The 14,227-nt window shown below is 37.9% G+C and overlaps 1 protein-coding gene across 4 annotated transcripts in view; it reads left to right on the top strand.

Annotated features, from left to right (window-relative positions):
• LOC122565347 (BTB/POZ domain-containing protein 2-like) overlaps positions 1 to 7,197 on the top strand; it is a 48,024-nt gene extending 40,827 nt beyond the window's left edge. For all 4 annotated transcript variants that reach the window (XM_043721218.2, XM_043721219.2, XM_043721220.2 and 1 more), the window contains one exon: positions 1,993 to 7,197. In XM_043721218.2, coding sequence (XP_043577153.1) covers positions 1,993 to 2,154 — 162 coding nt within the window. In that variant the 3' untranslated portion in view covers positions 2,155 to 7,197. The remainder of the gene's footprint in view (positions 1 to 1,992) is intronic.
• Positions 7,198 to 14,227: the final 7,030 nt, after the last annotated feature.

The raw sequence follows: 14,227 nt of genomic DNA, 5'->3' as shown, positions 1-14,227 counted from the left end.
CTTTCCTTTCTGTCACTCTTGTCTCTATTTCTGTTTATCTTTTTATTTAAAACGTACATACATTTCTCTTTCACTGATATGATTGTCTACCCAGGAAATTTCATATTTGTCAGCAAGTGATTGCTGATGACATTTCTTTCTTTTTAGATTATTTGATCTGGTAGCTGCTCTGTACCTTTTTTTCCTTAAAGTTGTACTTTCAGAACTTTTGGATGTAGGTTTGCTTGCTAAGCTGGAAGGTTCATTTCCAGACATTTCATTACCTTACTAGTAACATCCTCAGTGGGCCTTAGGTGAAGAAATGCTGAAAATTCCTGCTTTCTATTTAAATGTTTGGGTTTCTTTAGGTTGGTGATGTTATTTCCAGCGGTGAAGTCACTTCCGGTCCCTTTTCTCAGGGGGTGTATAAAGGGTCTAACTCGATGGGTTTGTTGATAGAGTTCCAGTTGGAATGCCATGTTTCTAGGAATTCTCGTGTGTGTCTTTGTTTGGCTTGTCCTAGAATGGATGTGTTGTCCAGTCGTGAGAGGATACTAGTGAGAGGGGGTCATGTCTTTTTGTGGCTAGTTATAAGACCATAAGACATAGGAGCGGAAGTAAGGCCATTCGGCCCATTGAGTCCACTCCGCCATTCAATCATGGCTGATGAGCATTTCAACTCCACTTACCCGCATTCTCCCCGTAGCCCTTAATTCCTTGTGACATCAAGAATTTATCAATTTCTGCCTTGAAGACATTTAACGTCCCAGCCTCCACTGCACTCTGCGGCAATGAATTCCACAGGCCCACCACTCTCTGGCTGAAGAAATGTCTCCGCATTTCTGTTCTGAATTTACCCCCTCTAATTCTAAGGCTGTGTCCATGGGTCCTAGTCTCCTCACCTAACGGAAACAATTTCCTAGCGTCCACCCTCTCCAAGCCATGTATTATCTTGTAAGTTTCTATTAGATCTCCCCTTAATCTTCTAAACTCCAATTAATATAATCCCAGGATCCTCCGCCGTTCCTCATATGTTAGACTGACCATTCCAGGGATCATCCGTGTGAATCTCCGCTGGACACGCTCCAGTGCCAGTATGTCCTTCCTGAGGTGTGGGGACCAAAACTGGACACAGTACTCCAAATGGGGCCTAACCAGAGCTTTATAAAGTCTCAGTAGCACAACAGTGCTTTTATATTCCAACCCTCTTGAGATAATTGACAACATTGCATTTGCTTTCTTAATCACGGACTCAACCTGCATGTTTACCTTTTGAGAATCCTCAACTAGCACTCCCAGATCCCTCTGGCTTTACTTTGGTTCATGTACCCTGATGGCTAGTTTTCTGCCAGTTTGTCCAATGTAGTGTTTGTTACATTGTTACAATAGGAGAATTCCTAGAAGCATGACATTCCAACCAGAACTCTATCAACAAACCTATCGAGTTAGACCCCATCTACCACCTCCGAGAAAAGGAACAGCAAGTGATTTTGCAGGAAATGACATCACCAACCCAAAGAAACTCAAACATATAAATAGAAAGCAGGCATTTTCACTAAGGCCCACTGAAAATTTTACCTAGTAGGGTAACAAAATGTCTGGAAATGAACCTTCCAGCTCAGCGAGCAAAAACCTCAACCTGAGCTATGAATCTTGTCAAAACTCACTTTCAGAACTAATAAGCAGTAAGAAAATCTTGGAGCCCCTCCCTTTTTTATCCCTTCCCTACATGGAAAGGTGCCTCAATTGTCTTCTCTGCCTATCCATTCCTCAAAATTGTTGTACAATAAATGCATTAAACAGATGTGAGTTCATTATACTCTGATTCAACCTGCATAGTTGAGATAACGGCCTTCTGTGTCTTCAAGCTTGTTTGAATATAACTGTTACAGTTTTCAAGATTACTTAAGTAATTTTCAGTTAAATTTGATTTCTTTTATGGCTCTATGGTACAATTTTTTTGGTACTGAAGATTATTTGACTCTGATTTTTTTTTTGTTTATACATGTACAGGGGCCAGATTCACACTATGGAACAAAAGGACTTCGTAAAGTCATCCATGAATCTCCGACAACAGGCACGAAAACAGTCTTCACTTTTTGTTATGCTGCTGGAAATAATAATGGAACATCAGTAGAAGATGGACAGGTTCCGGAGATTATCTTTTACACGTAGTTGAGCTCAGCAAGTCCTCAGAGGCCTTGGCTAATCTGTCAAATACAAACTGGTTGTATGCTACTGTATATTTGAAATGAAGAGTAATGTGCCTACCGCTAGGCACAGGTTTTGAATATTGTGCTTTATTTTTAAATGTTATTGGCTGGCAGTGTAAAGAAACAAGCTTTTTTTCCTTGCTCTCTCCCCACCCCAGCTCTGTATTGTCACAGAATATGGGAGTATTGATATTGTGGTGCCAATTCTAAGCAAACATTTTGCATATTGATGTGTGAAAAGCACTTATGTAACCAGGGCTGTAGCAAAGCTAAGTACTTAAGCCTTGAAGTTTCAGTTTAAACAACCAAAGTGTTATGACAATAAAGAAGGACCTTTTTGTGGTGGTGGTGGTCAAGGCCAAAGACATTACACTGACGAGAGGAGAGCTTGTCCCCTTTCAATAAGCATATATAACATGTTCTGTCAAAACTTTGGATTGGACCAGAAGTCTGTGATAAAAGAAACAATATCAAGATTTTAAAAAGGGAGTGTGTTAACTTGTAATGTTTAATGAAGTGAATTAGTAAATAAAATGAGAATGTTCATCAGCATTACATTGTAATTAGAAACCTGCAGTATGTACTAATCAGTTTTCAGCTCAATAGCTGTTAACATTTGTAACTGGTGTACCAAACATTTCACTAGAAAATTATTTTCAGACTATTGCCATAATTGAGTTTGTCAGCTATATGTGGGCCCAATTTCCAGGAACATTACCTAATTGATCACAGTTTGACAAGGTTATTAATGTTTTTCTGATATTGATATATAATTATAGCAAAAGTACATATGTTTAGTAAGATTATAGAAAAATTTGCATGTTTTTTCCAAGTTAAAAGGTGATTTTGTACTCGGTTTAACAAACATCACACAATAACTACAATTCAAAATAAATACAGGTTGCCACTCAGCATTCTATTTCTGCCCTTTATACTGTCCACTGTAGTATCATGCACTTTGTATTTCAGTGAAAATGCTGTTGAGTTGACAGACCTACAATCCCCTTTGTTTTCATGGGATCTGAATCAGAACTGTGGCAAATCTGTGAACAAGATGTAATTGACGAGACAGCTTTCAGCAGATGTTCTGATTGGAAGCGGTGACAATATAAAAGCAGATTAAACAAAATCAGAAGAATACAGAGTGCTGTTTTACATTTCTAGCATAGATTATAGCACCAACCTAAGGAATGTAAACAGTTTGAAATAAAGATCCCATTCCCCACACAACTCCTGCATCTAAGAGCCGATTATGCTAACTTGCATTTCCTCAAATGTGTTATGCACAGAATATCTTGTGGAAATATATTTGATTTGTATTAATTTTTTTTCTCTTTGCTCAACAACACCTCTCTTTCCCCCACCCCCCAACCACCACCTGTTAAGCTCAGGATAATTGTGAAAGGAGAATGTAACTGATTATGATTTGCTATATTATGCAAGTTTGCCATGAATGCTCTAATGGATACTGCATTGGTTTCAAATTACCAGTAAGGCAACGTTCATTTCAAAATGCATTTATATTCAAACCGGATTGAAAAGAAATATCATACCTTCTCAGTATGAGAGCCACTCATTGGTTCATGCATCTATACCAGTACTGGCTCTAGATTTGGACCAATTTACTCTAATCCTATGACCCAGCTGTTTCCCGTTGTACCTTTTTTAAATCAACTGTGGAGTTGAACAGCTAACTTGACTCTTTTAGCAATTAAACCCGTCTCTTTCAATGAGTCATGCAGAGAAGATGGTCTGTTCGTTTTTCATTTTGTCTTATCAACTGTGAACAATAGTGCAGCAAAATATTTTAAAATGTTTTCTAGAAGCTTAGCCACTTTTAGTGCTAGCGGGAGTAAACGCACAAAATCATATTCTTTCAAGAACAGTTAGCATTTTTCTTGTTCTTTTAGTTGCATTGGTGCTCTATTCACAAGTGCAGTTCTAATGTACATGTTGCTGTGCAGGCACCTTTTGATAAACTAGGTGCAGAACACTTTCATAACTAAAAGCATTGTAAAACATTTGTGGTGTTAATATTTGTATGTGGAAAGCTGAACAGACAATGGTGCTAATTAGCCAACTATATTGGTGTAAAACTGGTAGTTCTGGCCACTTGAAATTTAATCCTTGCTTTGTAAAATAAGGTTTGGCACTATTTTCTTTTTATCTAGCAGATATCAGGAAGACCATTTTGATGCCTAACCTTGTGTATAGATTTTCTTTTTCCATTGGGATTAAATCTGGTTTGTGATAGAGGAAATGGATTGCCCTCATTCAAGACCTTTTTTGTTCACCCCAACCCCACCCCAAAATAAAATCTGTTGGCCCCTAAAATTCTTGTGATTTGTAAGGCGCTCAACGATTTTATCATAACAATTTCAAAAATACCTTGGAGTAGAATTCAGCGACCTGCACAATGCAGATTCATTGCCAGTACTGTGAAATAGCTAAGATACTTTAAAAAGTAAACCTATTTTTGGCACATTCCTTATGCTTAAATAATCAGTGTTTTGATTTTTTTTGTGGGGGCAGAAAGGGGCTTGGATTGATTTCCTTTAAACTGAAGTTTATAAATTGAACAGCAGTATGCTGTGATACATGGTTGTCTGCCAGCAAAGTACACTTCATAGTTGTGACTACAAGATTTTAAGGTTCAAAATTATTTTAAAATGAAACCTAAAAATGTTAATACTTTTTTGTGAAGTAATATACATTGCAGTAATGATTGAGTACTAAAGTATTATGTGCAAAAATAAAAATAGCTAAATGAGGGAAGGTTAAGATGCTAAGTAAGATAAAATACGAATGAGGCTTGTTTTTTTGGTTCTCTCCCCCTACCATTGTTAAACTGTTCTAATCTTGATCATTTGAGACTAATTTTAAAGATGAGGGACCTATTTAAAACAACAAAATTCAGCTTTATTCAAAATTGTCAATTGTTTATCTCCCCTGACAGATTCTATTTTAAAAAATCTAAATTTCAGCCAATTGGAAGCTAGATTTTTGTTGGGAAATGTTTATCTGAAATGATATTAGTTTTTCAAAGGTTGTAACAGCTGAAGAATGTAGCTTTGTGCAAGTAGATAACTTTGCTTTCACTAGCAGGCTATGTCTGATTTGCAGCTAGGAAGTACCTCCTTTAGTTGCTGATTTTCTAAAGTATCATTTCTGTGCATTTGATAAACTAATACATTATTTAATCTACTGGAATCAGCTACCAAGTGGAGCTCTGTATAATTGGAAAACTGGAATAAAAACGTGTCACATCAGCAGTTAGCCACCATAGTGATGCACTGAAACTTGAAGGCTTGCTGAACAGCAACTTTGTTGTGGCCCTTTCATCAACCAATACACAAACCGTGGCATTACTTAAAATAACTTTTTGCTTATTTTTTAGACTATGAATGTATTGGTAATTTTTTTATTTTAGAAAACTGCCTGTTAGCATTCGCAAGCAAATATATCATGTAAATTAAAAAGGAGTACTTTAGAATCTTAGATGCTGTACAATGAATGTATAAAATGATCAGTAAACTTATCCTAAATGTATTCTCATTTCATAAGCTTTGAGAGCCCATCTTGTAAAGATGTCTACAATTCAGGAAGACGTGGAAGTGTGTAGTGTGGTATTGTGTATGATTGAATCAGTGTGTAAATTCACCAATACAGTATACAGTACAGACATTTAAACAGGCTTTGAATTTGAAAACTTTAAAAAGTAAATTCAAAATCATGCAGATTAGTTTGCAACATAAACTTAAAACATTGAGTATCCGAACATTCCCAAAATAGATGTGACAATATGATTCAGGCTGCATCCTGAATGTGAAGCCATATAGTATTGATTCCAAAAGAATATTCCTTCAAATTGATTTTGTCAAAACTCTTGCATAACTTGGTAAAGTCTACAGGATATAGTTGCAACAACCTCCTTGTCCCCTTTCAATAGCCCAGTCCTAAAAAAAACACTACAGTGGGGCTATCTGTTCATGGCTTGACTGATTTGCAGCTCTCTGAAACTTTGTTTTCAGTTTGGTTTCTTTTTAATTTAAAAGGAGAAAATTAAGTCAGTACATGCAGTAGCTCCATTAGCTTTCTGTGGCCATTTAGCATTTTTAAAACTGAATTTTATGATCATAAAATGTAGTTACTCTATATTAATATGCACTTTACAAACCACTGTAGATCCATAAATTTATAGAGATCACTGTTTCTAACAGTGCTGTTAGTTGACCATAAGGGGTACTACAGTGCAGTCCTGCTATACAATGTAGAATACTTAAAACCATAGTGTATTTTGGTTTTATTTCTATTTTACGTGTCTATGACTTTGTTTGGACTACAGGTGCACAAAGTTCTTGGGATGTATAGTAATCTAATTGCCTCTTCCGGGAGACTGTTACGAAAGGAAGCAAGCGAGCAAGTTGGTCAATGAATGTTAGGATGTTTTTGGTAAGAAATTGCAAGTTCATTATGGTTCTCCTCACTTGGCACTAGAAATTCAGCCCTCAGTGTAACCGATCAAATGTAGTTTTGAATATTTGCACCTGGGTTGTGTTAATGGCATAAAGTGCATAAGGGATGGCTCCTGGTAAAGGCCATCCATGATTCTTTGACTATACTATTGAGAGGTATAGAGTAATGCATTGGTAGGAGGGAGTTAACCTAGCAGTTGTACTATCAGGGGTTCTGACTGAAGTTTGAATGATACATCGTATCAACCCCAGAGACTGAATGCTTTTACTCCTATCTGTTATTTTTATATATAAACAGTTTGAATCTTATTCATGGATTTGTATGGATTGCTGCATTTAAAACTGCTTCACATCCTCAAGTAATATCAATGTGTGCATGTTACAAGTAGGATGACACCATTTTAAAAGAAAAAATCACTGTGGCAAACAAATTGTTTGATACATCCTAATGGTATGATAGTTGAAGTACAAAGCTCAGAAAAAGTTGTGTTTCACAAATCTACTTTGTTACAAATAAAGAACTTTTAAAAATCAATCCTGTGTAATTCGCGTTATTGTCCAATGCATCTATATATTGCAATTTCTTTTAAAATAAAGTTTGCAACCAAAGATCATTCTTTGCAGAAATGAATTTCAAAAGCCTTACCTTTTATAAAGCTAATGAGCTGAACAAAAAAAAACTATAAAAATAAAGCAAAACTGCAGATGTTGGAGATTAGAGGCAAACAAAAACTGAAATTTGCTGGAAAATCTCAGCAAGTGTGGAAGCATTTCAAGAGAAAAGTGAACAATTTGAGTCCAGTGGCCCTTAGGAATTCTGAAGTGTCACTGGACTCTGAGTGTTTAATGGCACATTTTAAACTGGTGATTGTTTGAAAAAAATCAGTAATGTAGAAAAATATGGTAATTGGTTTGTAGGGGAGAATGTAGTTAAAATGTAGGGGAGACAATGGTGATAAAGCCACTGGACTTATATTCACTGAATAATTTAAAATAGCAGATTAGTCCATTTGGCCCCTTTAGCCTGATCTGTCAACTAGTTCAGCCACTACCTCTCTATGTTAAATTCCACTTTCTCATCTATCCCCAAATAGTTTTTTTTATCCCCTTGCCTAACAGAAATCTATCTGACTCTGCCGTAACGATTTACATTTACTACTTCCATTGTCTTCTGTGGTAGAGTTATAAAGTTGCACAACCTTCAGAGAAGAAAGGTCATTGCACTCCTAAAATGGCGACACCTTGTTCTGGACTGATTCACAAGAGAATCCTATGTATTACAATATGTGTTATACACTACAAGTTTCTTCCTACAGCCCCTGTTTTCTATTTTTCCAAGTAGAGGAGAAAACAGGGACAGGATAATGAGTTGGGTGATTTGTATTGATCATATTGAATCACAGAAGAGTCACAAATGGCTAAATATCCTACTTCTGTGTTGTTTTTGTTTCAGTCAAGTTGCCAATAAAAATATGTCCAGGCTGTCTAATCTATCTTCATCAGACAACCACTCATTCCGGTTATCAATCTGGAAGACCTCTGATCTGTCTTCAATGCATCTATATCTTTGCTTAAGAAAGAGAATCTAGACTGTATTCAAATGCAATCTTAATTTCCTCTGTAGTTGAAGTGTAACATCTTTTAATGTCCAATTCCTCCACTTATATAGGATTGAATCCCATTTGGCTTCTTGATTAGATGCTGTACCTGTGTACTAACCTTTTGTGATCCATGCACAAGAATATTTCTATCCTTCACATCAGAATTCCACTGCTGTTCTCCATTTTCAGAATTCTCTGCTTTTACATTCTTCATGTCAAAGTGAATAACATCATATTTCCCACATTATATGCCAGAATTCTGCCCACATGCTAAGCCTGTCTATACCTGCAAAATTCTGTCTGCTTCACAACATACTTTCCTACGTATAACCAGAAAATGCAATGGAAACCCAGCAGGTCTGGCAGCATCGATGCAGTGAGAGAAAAACACCAAAGTTAATTTTAAATCAGAGATACAATTTTGTTAAGCAAAGATATTCAGGGGCATAGGCCAAAGGCAGATATGTGGAGTCCGGTCAAGGATCAGCCATGATCTCTCTCCATGATGTAACAGGCTTGAGAGCCTGAATGGACGACTACTGTTCCAATGTTCCCAAGCCCAGTATGACTTAATTTCCCAAAACCCCTCAGTTATGCTTTTTATACTTTTGATAAAGTGGTGGAGCAAATGAAAATGCTGTTGAGAGCGCCTAGAGCAAAAGGCAAAGGATAATTAGATTACTTACAGTGTGGAAACAGGCCCTTCGGCCCAACAAGTCCAACAAGTCATCAGATTGTGGAGGACACAATTGTAAGGCACAGAATTGCCTTACAATTGTGTCCTCCACAACCACCTGATGAAGGAGTGGCGCTCTGAAAGCTAGTGCTTCCAATTAAACCTGTTGGACTATAACCTGGTGTTGTGTGATTTTTAACTTAATATGGATGCAGAATAGATGTTAATAACAAAAACAAGTCAGCTCTGCTGAGAATAAATCTATGCAATCAAGGTTTTGTAATTTAATTGAAGGATAATGTTCATGGTCTGGAGTTATTGAACTCAATGTTGAGCCCTGAAGGCCATAAAGTTGAAAATGATATGCTGCTTCTTCAGCTTGCATTGGACTTCACTGGAACACTGCTGCAAGCCTAGATTAACATGAGAACAAGGTGAATATTGGCAAGTGACTGGACGTGTCATTCTTATGGACCAAGCAGAGGCCTTCCAGCAAAATGTTCCCTAATCTGCATTTCGTTTTGCCAATTGCAGAAAGTGTACCAATTGGCCTTTTCCTTCCTCTGAGTTCATTCTCCAAGGGCCCAAAAACACCTTCCAATTGAAGCAGCAACTTAGTTATACTTCTAATCTGGTCTACTGTATTTGTAGCCTTCTCCACATTGGTGAAAGGAAATGCAGATCTCCATCATCCACAGTACTTTGCTTTTATACTTACCTACTTACCTTGATGTCATCTGTGCATCAAGTTACCATGTCATCACTCCCTGCATCTAAGTCATTGAAGTAAATTGTAAAATATTTAGGATTCAACATAGACCCCTGTGAGACTCCATTTATCACAACCTGCTAATTAGACAAGGATCCATTTACACATTTTGGCAATAAGCATCTTGTTTTCCACCAGCCAGAAAATATTCCATTTATGCTTCCTCTTACAACATGAGCCTATAACTTCCTTAATGGGGCGGCATGGTGGTTCAGCAGTTAGCACTGCTACCTCACAGCACCAGGGTCCCAGGTTCGATTCCAGCCTCGGGCTAATATCTGTGTGGAGTTTGCACATTCTCCCTGTGTCTGCATGGTTTTCCTCCCAAAGTCCAAAGATGTGCCGGTGATTTGGCCATGCTAAGTTGCCCATAGGTTAGGTGCATTAGTCAGAGGGAAATGGGTCTGGGTGAGTTACTCTTTGGAGGGTCGGTGTGGACTTGTTGGGCTGAAGGGCCTGTTTCCACACTGTAGGGAATCTAATCTAATAACCTTAGATGTGACAATATCAAATGCTTTCTGGCCATTCAAACAAAGTTTATCTTTCTATGGTTGAGGGGCTTGAGTGTTCCATTGATCCTGCTGATGCTCTCAGCTCCTAGGAGGGTCACCCATGATGGTAGGAACCATACAATGAACAACCCAAAACAAGTACTCAGTAGTGATCCAGGTAGAAGATAGTTGTGTGTTATATCGACAGCTGGTAAAGGCTGCAGCGGGAGTTACACATTTGTCAAAGTTTCCTTGCCACTGAAACTAGATCTATCTTTGATCAGTGTGAGTATTGATGTGCAACAGGATTCCCACTTTTAAAAAAAAACAAAGCACAAAGCAGCTACCTGGATCAAATCCATCGTTAGGAAACACCTGCCAAAAGTATTCTTGGAAATGTGGCTGTAGGATCAAACTCATCAGCCATGCGAAGATCCACAGAACCCATGACCAGTAACATGGAATTTCCTAGCTGGACAATCATACTCATAAGTGAGGGATTGCTGACGATGACAACTATCTCCTATTTATCCACAACACACGTTAACCCTTCAAAGAAATCTAATAAATTGATTAAACATGACGTATCTTTCACAAAATCATGCTTATTCTCCCCACTTACCTTGAGTCTTTTCCAAGTGCCCAGTTTTAATTTCTTTAATGATCAATTCTGACTGGCCTAGAGTGTCCTGCTTTTAGCCTCCCTTCCTTGGAAATGGTTCTGAGTTGTGAGTTCAAAACCCACCACAGCAGCTGCTGCAAAATATACTTAATTCACCCAAATGTAGAAAATGAAGCCAGTGAAACAAGGCAATAGCAGGTTAATCTATTTTCGGCAGTATCAGTTGAAGGGACGAATGGTGGTGAGCTCCCTGCTCTCCCAATTGTGTTATGGAACCTTTCACACCTACCTCAAGAATGTAAACAGTAGTACAGGAAGGAGTGAAACCTGTGCAGGTATAATAGCATAGATATTCTATGAATTGCACTGGAGTAGTTAAGACTGAAGTTTAAAGATATGCAGGGGTATTAGTAAATCCAAAACTCAACTGTCAAATCACTTTGATGGAATGTTACTGTTGCAAGTAGAATGTAAAACTATACTGCCAAATATCATTTTGAGTGAGTCCTACTTATATTGTGGAATTAAACTCTAGAGTTATGCAAACATGTATGCATCTGGCATCTGAATTGTTTTCATTTAGCTTGCAAACTCTGGATGTCCAAAGTATAAACTCCGGATTATATCTTGTTGCACATGCTAGTGAGCATCGAGAAGGGAGGATTGATTGATTGAACACATGGCTGGAGAACTGGAAGAGGAGTGAGAACATTAGATTTCAGAAGCATTGGGACCAGTTCTAGGCTGGTTGAAACATGTACAAGACGGGAAGACTGCATCTTAGCAGGACTAGCACTAACAGATTAAGCAGTTTTGGATTTGATTCCCTACAGTGTGGAAACGGGCCATTCGGCCCAACCAGTGCACACCAACCCTCCAAAGAGTAACCCACCCAGACCCACTTCCCTCTGACTAATGCACCGATCACTATGGGCAATTTTAGCACAGCCAATTCACCTGGCATATCTTTGGACTGTGGGAGGAAACCGGAGCAAACCCGCACAGACACAGGGAGAATGTGCAAACTCCACACAGACAGTCCCCCAAGGCTGGAATCGAACCTGGGATCCTGGCACTATGAGGCAGCAGTGCTAACCACTGAGCCACTGTGTTCAGGAGGGCTTAACCTTGATGGACAGGAGGATGTGAACCTGAGAGGGCTATCACACTAGAAGGAAGTAAAATTAATAAAAGGAAGTAGAAGTAAAAAATAGAAGACAGAGGAAGTAGGGGCAAATCTGAAATAGGATTGATCAAAAATAACAATACAAAAACAAACTTCCCAGCTTTCTATTTGATTGCACATAACATTCGCAAAGAGATTGATGATTTGAATGCCCAACTGAGATATGATTTAATTGCCATTACAGAGACCATCGTTACAGGATAACCAGAATTGTGAACTGAATACCCAAGAATACTTAGCATTTAGAAGGATAGGCAAAAAGGAAAAGGAGGTGAGCTAGCAGTCTGAATAAGGAACAAAATCAGTACATTAGTAAGAGAGGAGCTTTGATTGAAGGAACAAGATGTTGAATTAGTTTTGGTAGGGTTAAGAAACAGCATTGTTAATGACCACCAAACTGTTGTAATATTGGACACAGTATAAATGAACAAATTAAAGATGCATTTTGTGTTGGTCATACAGCAGTAATGTGTGACTTCAATTTATACAACTTCGTGCCACTGGGCACGGTGGCACAGTGGTTAGCACTGTTGCCTCACAGCGCCAGAGACCCGGGTTCAATTCCCGCCTCAGGCAACTGAATGTGTGGAGTTTGCACGTTCTCCCTGTGTCTGCGTGGGTTTCCTCTGGGTGCTCCGATTTCCTCCCACAGTCCAAAGATGTGCAGGGTCAGGTGAATTGGCCATACTAAATTGCCCATAGTGTTAGGTAAGGGGTAAATGTAGGGGTATGGGTGGGTTCGCTTCGGCGGGTCGGTGTGGACTTGTTGGGCCGAAGGGCCTGTTTCCACACTGTAATGTAATGTAATCTAATCTAATCATGCTCATTAACCAAATCAGCAGTAATACAGTGGAGGATGAATTCCTGGAGCATGTAGGAGATGAGTTTCTGGAACAATATGTTGAAAAGCCTATCAGAGACCAGGCTATTTTGGATTTAATATTGTACAATGAAAAGGCTAATAATTTGTAGCCTTGCTATAAAGAAATCTTTGGGAAATAGTGAACATAATATCACAGACCTGTGAAAATTTAGACATTCAACATGTTCAACACAGAAATTGTTGGATTTCTGGAGACAAAGATATCAAAGGAATACAGAGGTAGTGTGAAAAAAAAAAAAATTAGAGCAAGTGATCAGCCATGAGCTAGTTGCCAATTTGGCAGACTGAATCGCCTATCCATGTTCCTTATTGAAACATATTATATCCTAAGGGGACTTGACAGGGTGAATGCTGAAGAGATGTTACCTTTTATAGGAGAGAAAAGAACTAAAGGATGCAATTTATAAATAAGGGTCTCCTTTTAATATATAGAAGAAGATTTTTTTTCTCTCAGGAGGGTCATGAATATATAACTTCATTACCTAGCAGTGGAGGTAGAATCATTGAATACTGTTACGGCAGAAGTAAATAGATTCTTATCTAACAATGGAGCCAGTGATTATTGGAAGTAGGTTGGAATACAGGGTGGAAGCCACAATCAGGTCAACCGTGATCCAATTGAATAGGATCAAGGTGAAGGGGCTGAATGGCATATTCCTGTTCCTAATTCATATGTTTCATATGTTAGCATCATCCTTATAAATCTTCCTTAAACTTTCTCCAGTTCTTCAATCTATTTTTCAGAATATATTTCCTCATGTAATTAGAGAAACCACATTGGACATGGACTGTACCAAGATCTACCAGGAAAGGGAGGAACAATGTCAAAAAATTTTCAGGTTTGTTTTTTAACTTCAGTTTAATTATACCATATCTATAATCCAATTAAGTATAATCCAAGTTTTAGCACTAGTTTATTTGATTTAAAATTGGCGATTCATTCAGTAATTGACTTCTTTTCACAGTCAAGGATTGTTGGGTCATTCCTTCTTAAATTCAAGCTGTTTATGTAAATGACGCAATTCTTCTGTTGTTTTCATTGGGTTCAAATCTGTCAGCATGTGGATCAATATTATCACAATCCTTTTTACGTCTGGTAAGATATGCATGCCATGCTCTTATTTTTGTCACTAAATGATTGCACTGATGTAAATACTAATTTGTTTATTATAATCAAATTTATGAATCTAAATGTATCAGTCAAGTAAAAAAAAAGCTTGATCAGTCTCTGTGGTTACAATGTCTCAAAGAATTAAAGTCTATTCATTAGGCATCATAGCTACAAATATGTTTTATCCATGGTATTTAAAAAAAGTTCTTTTTCAGGTCATC

The sequence above is a fragment of the Chiloscyllium plagiosum genome, unplaced genomic scaffold (assembly GCF_037043375.1).
Source record: "Chiloscyllium plagiosum isolate Xiang-an unplaced genomic scaffold, Cpla_swu_hap1 HiC_scaffold_28, whole genome shotgun sequence".
In the NCBI taxonomy this organism is placed as follows: domain Eukaryota; kingdom Metazoa; phylum Chordata; class Chondrichthyes; order Orectolobiformes; family Hemiscylliidae; genus Chiloscyllium; species Chiloscyllium plagiosum.
This window is presented reverse-complemented; position numbering and strand designations above follow the sequence as displayed.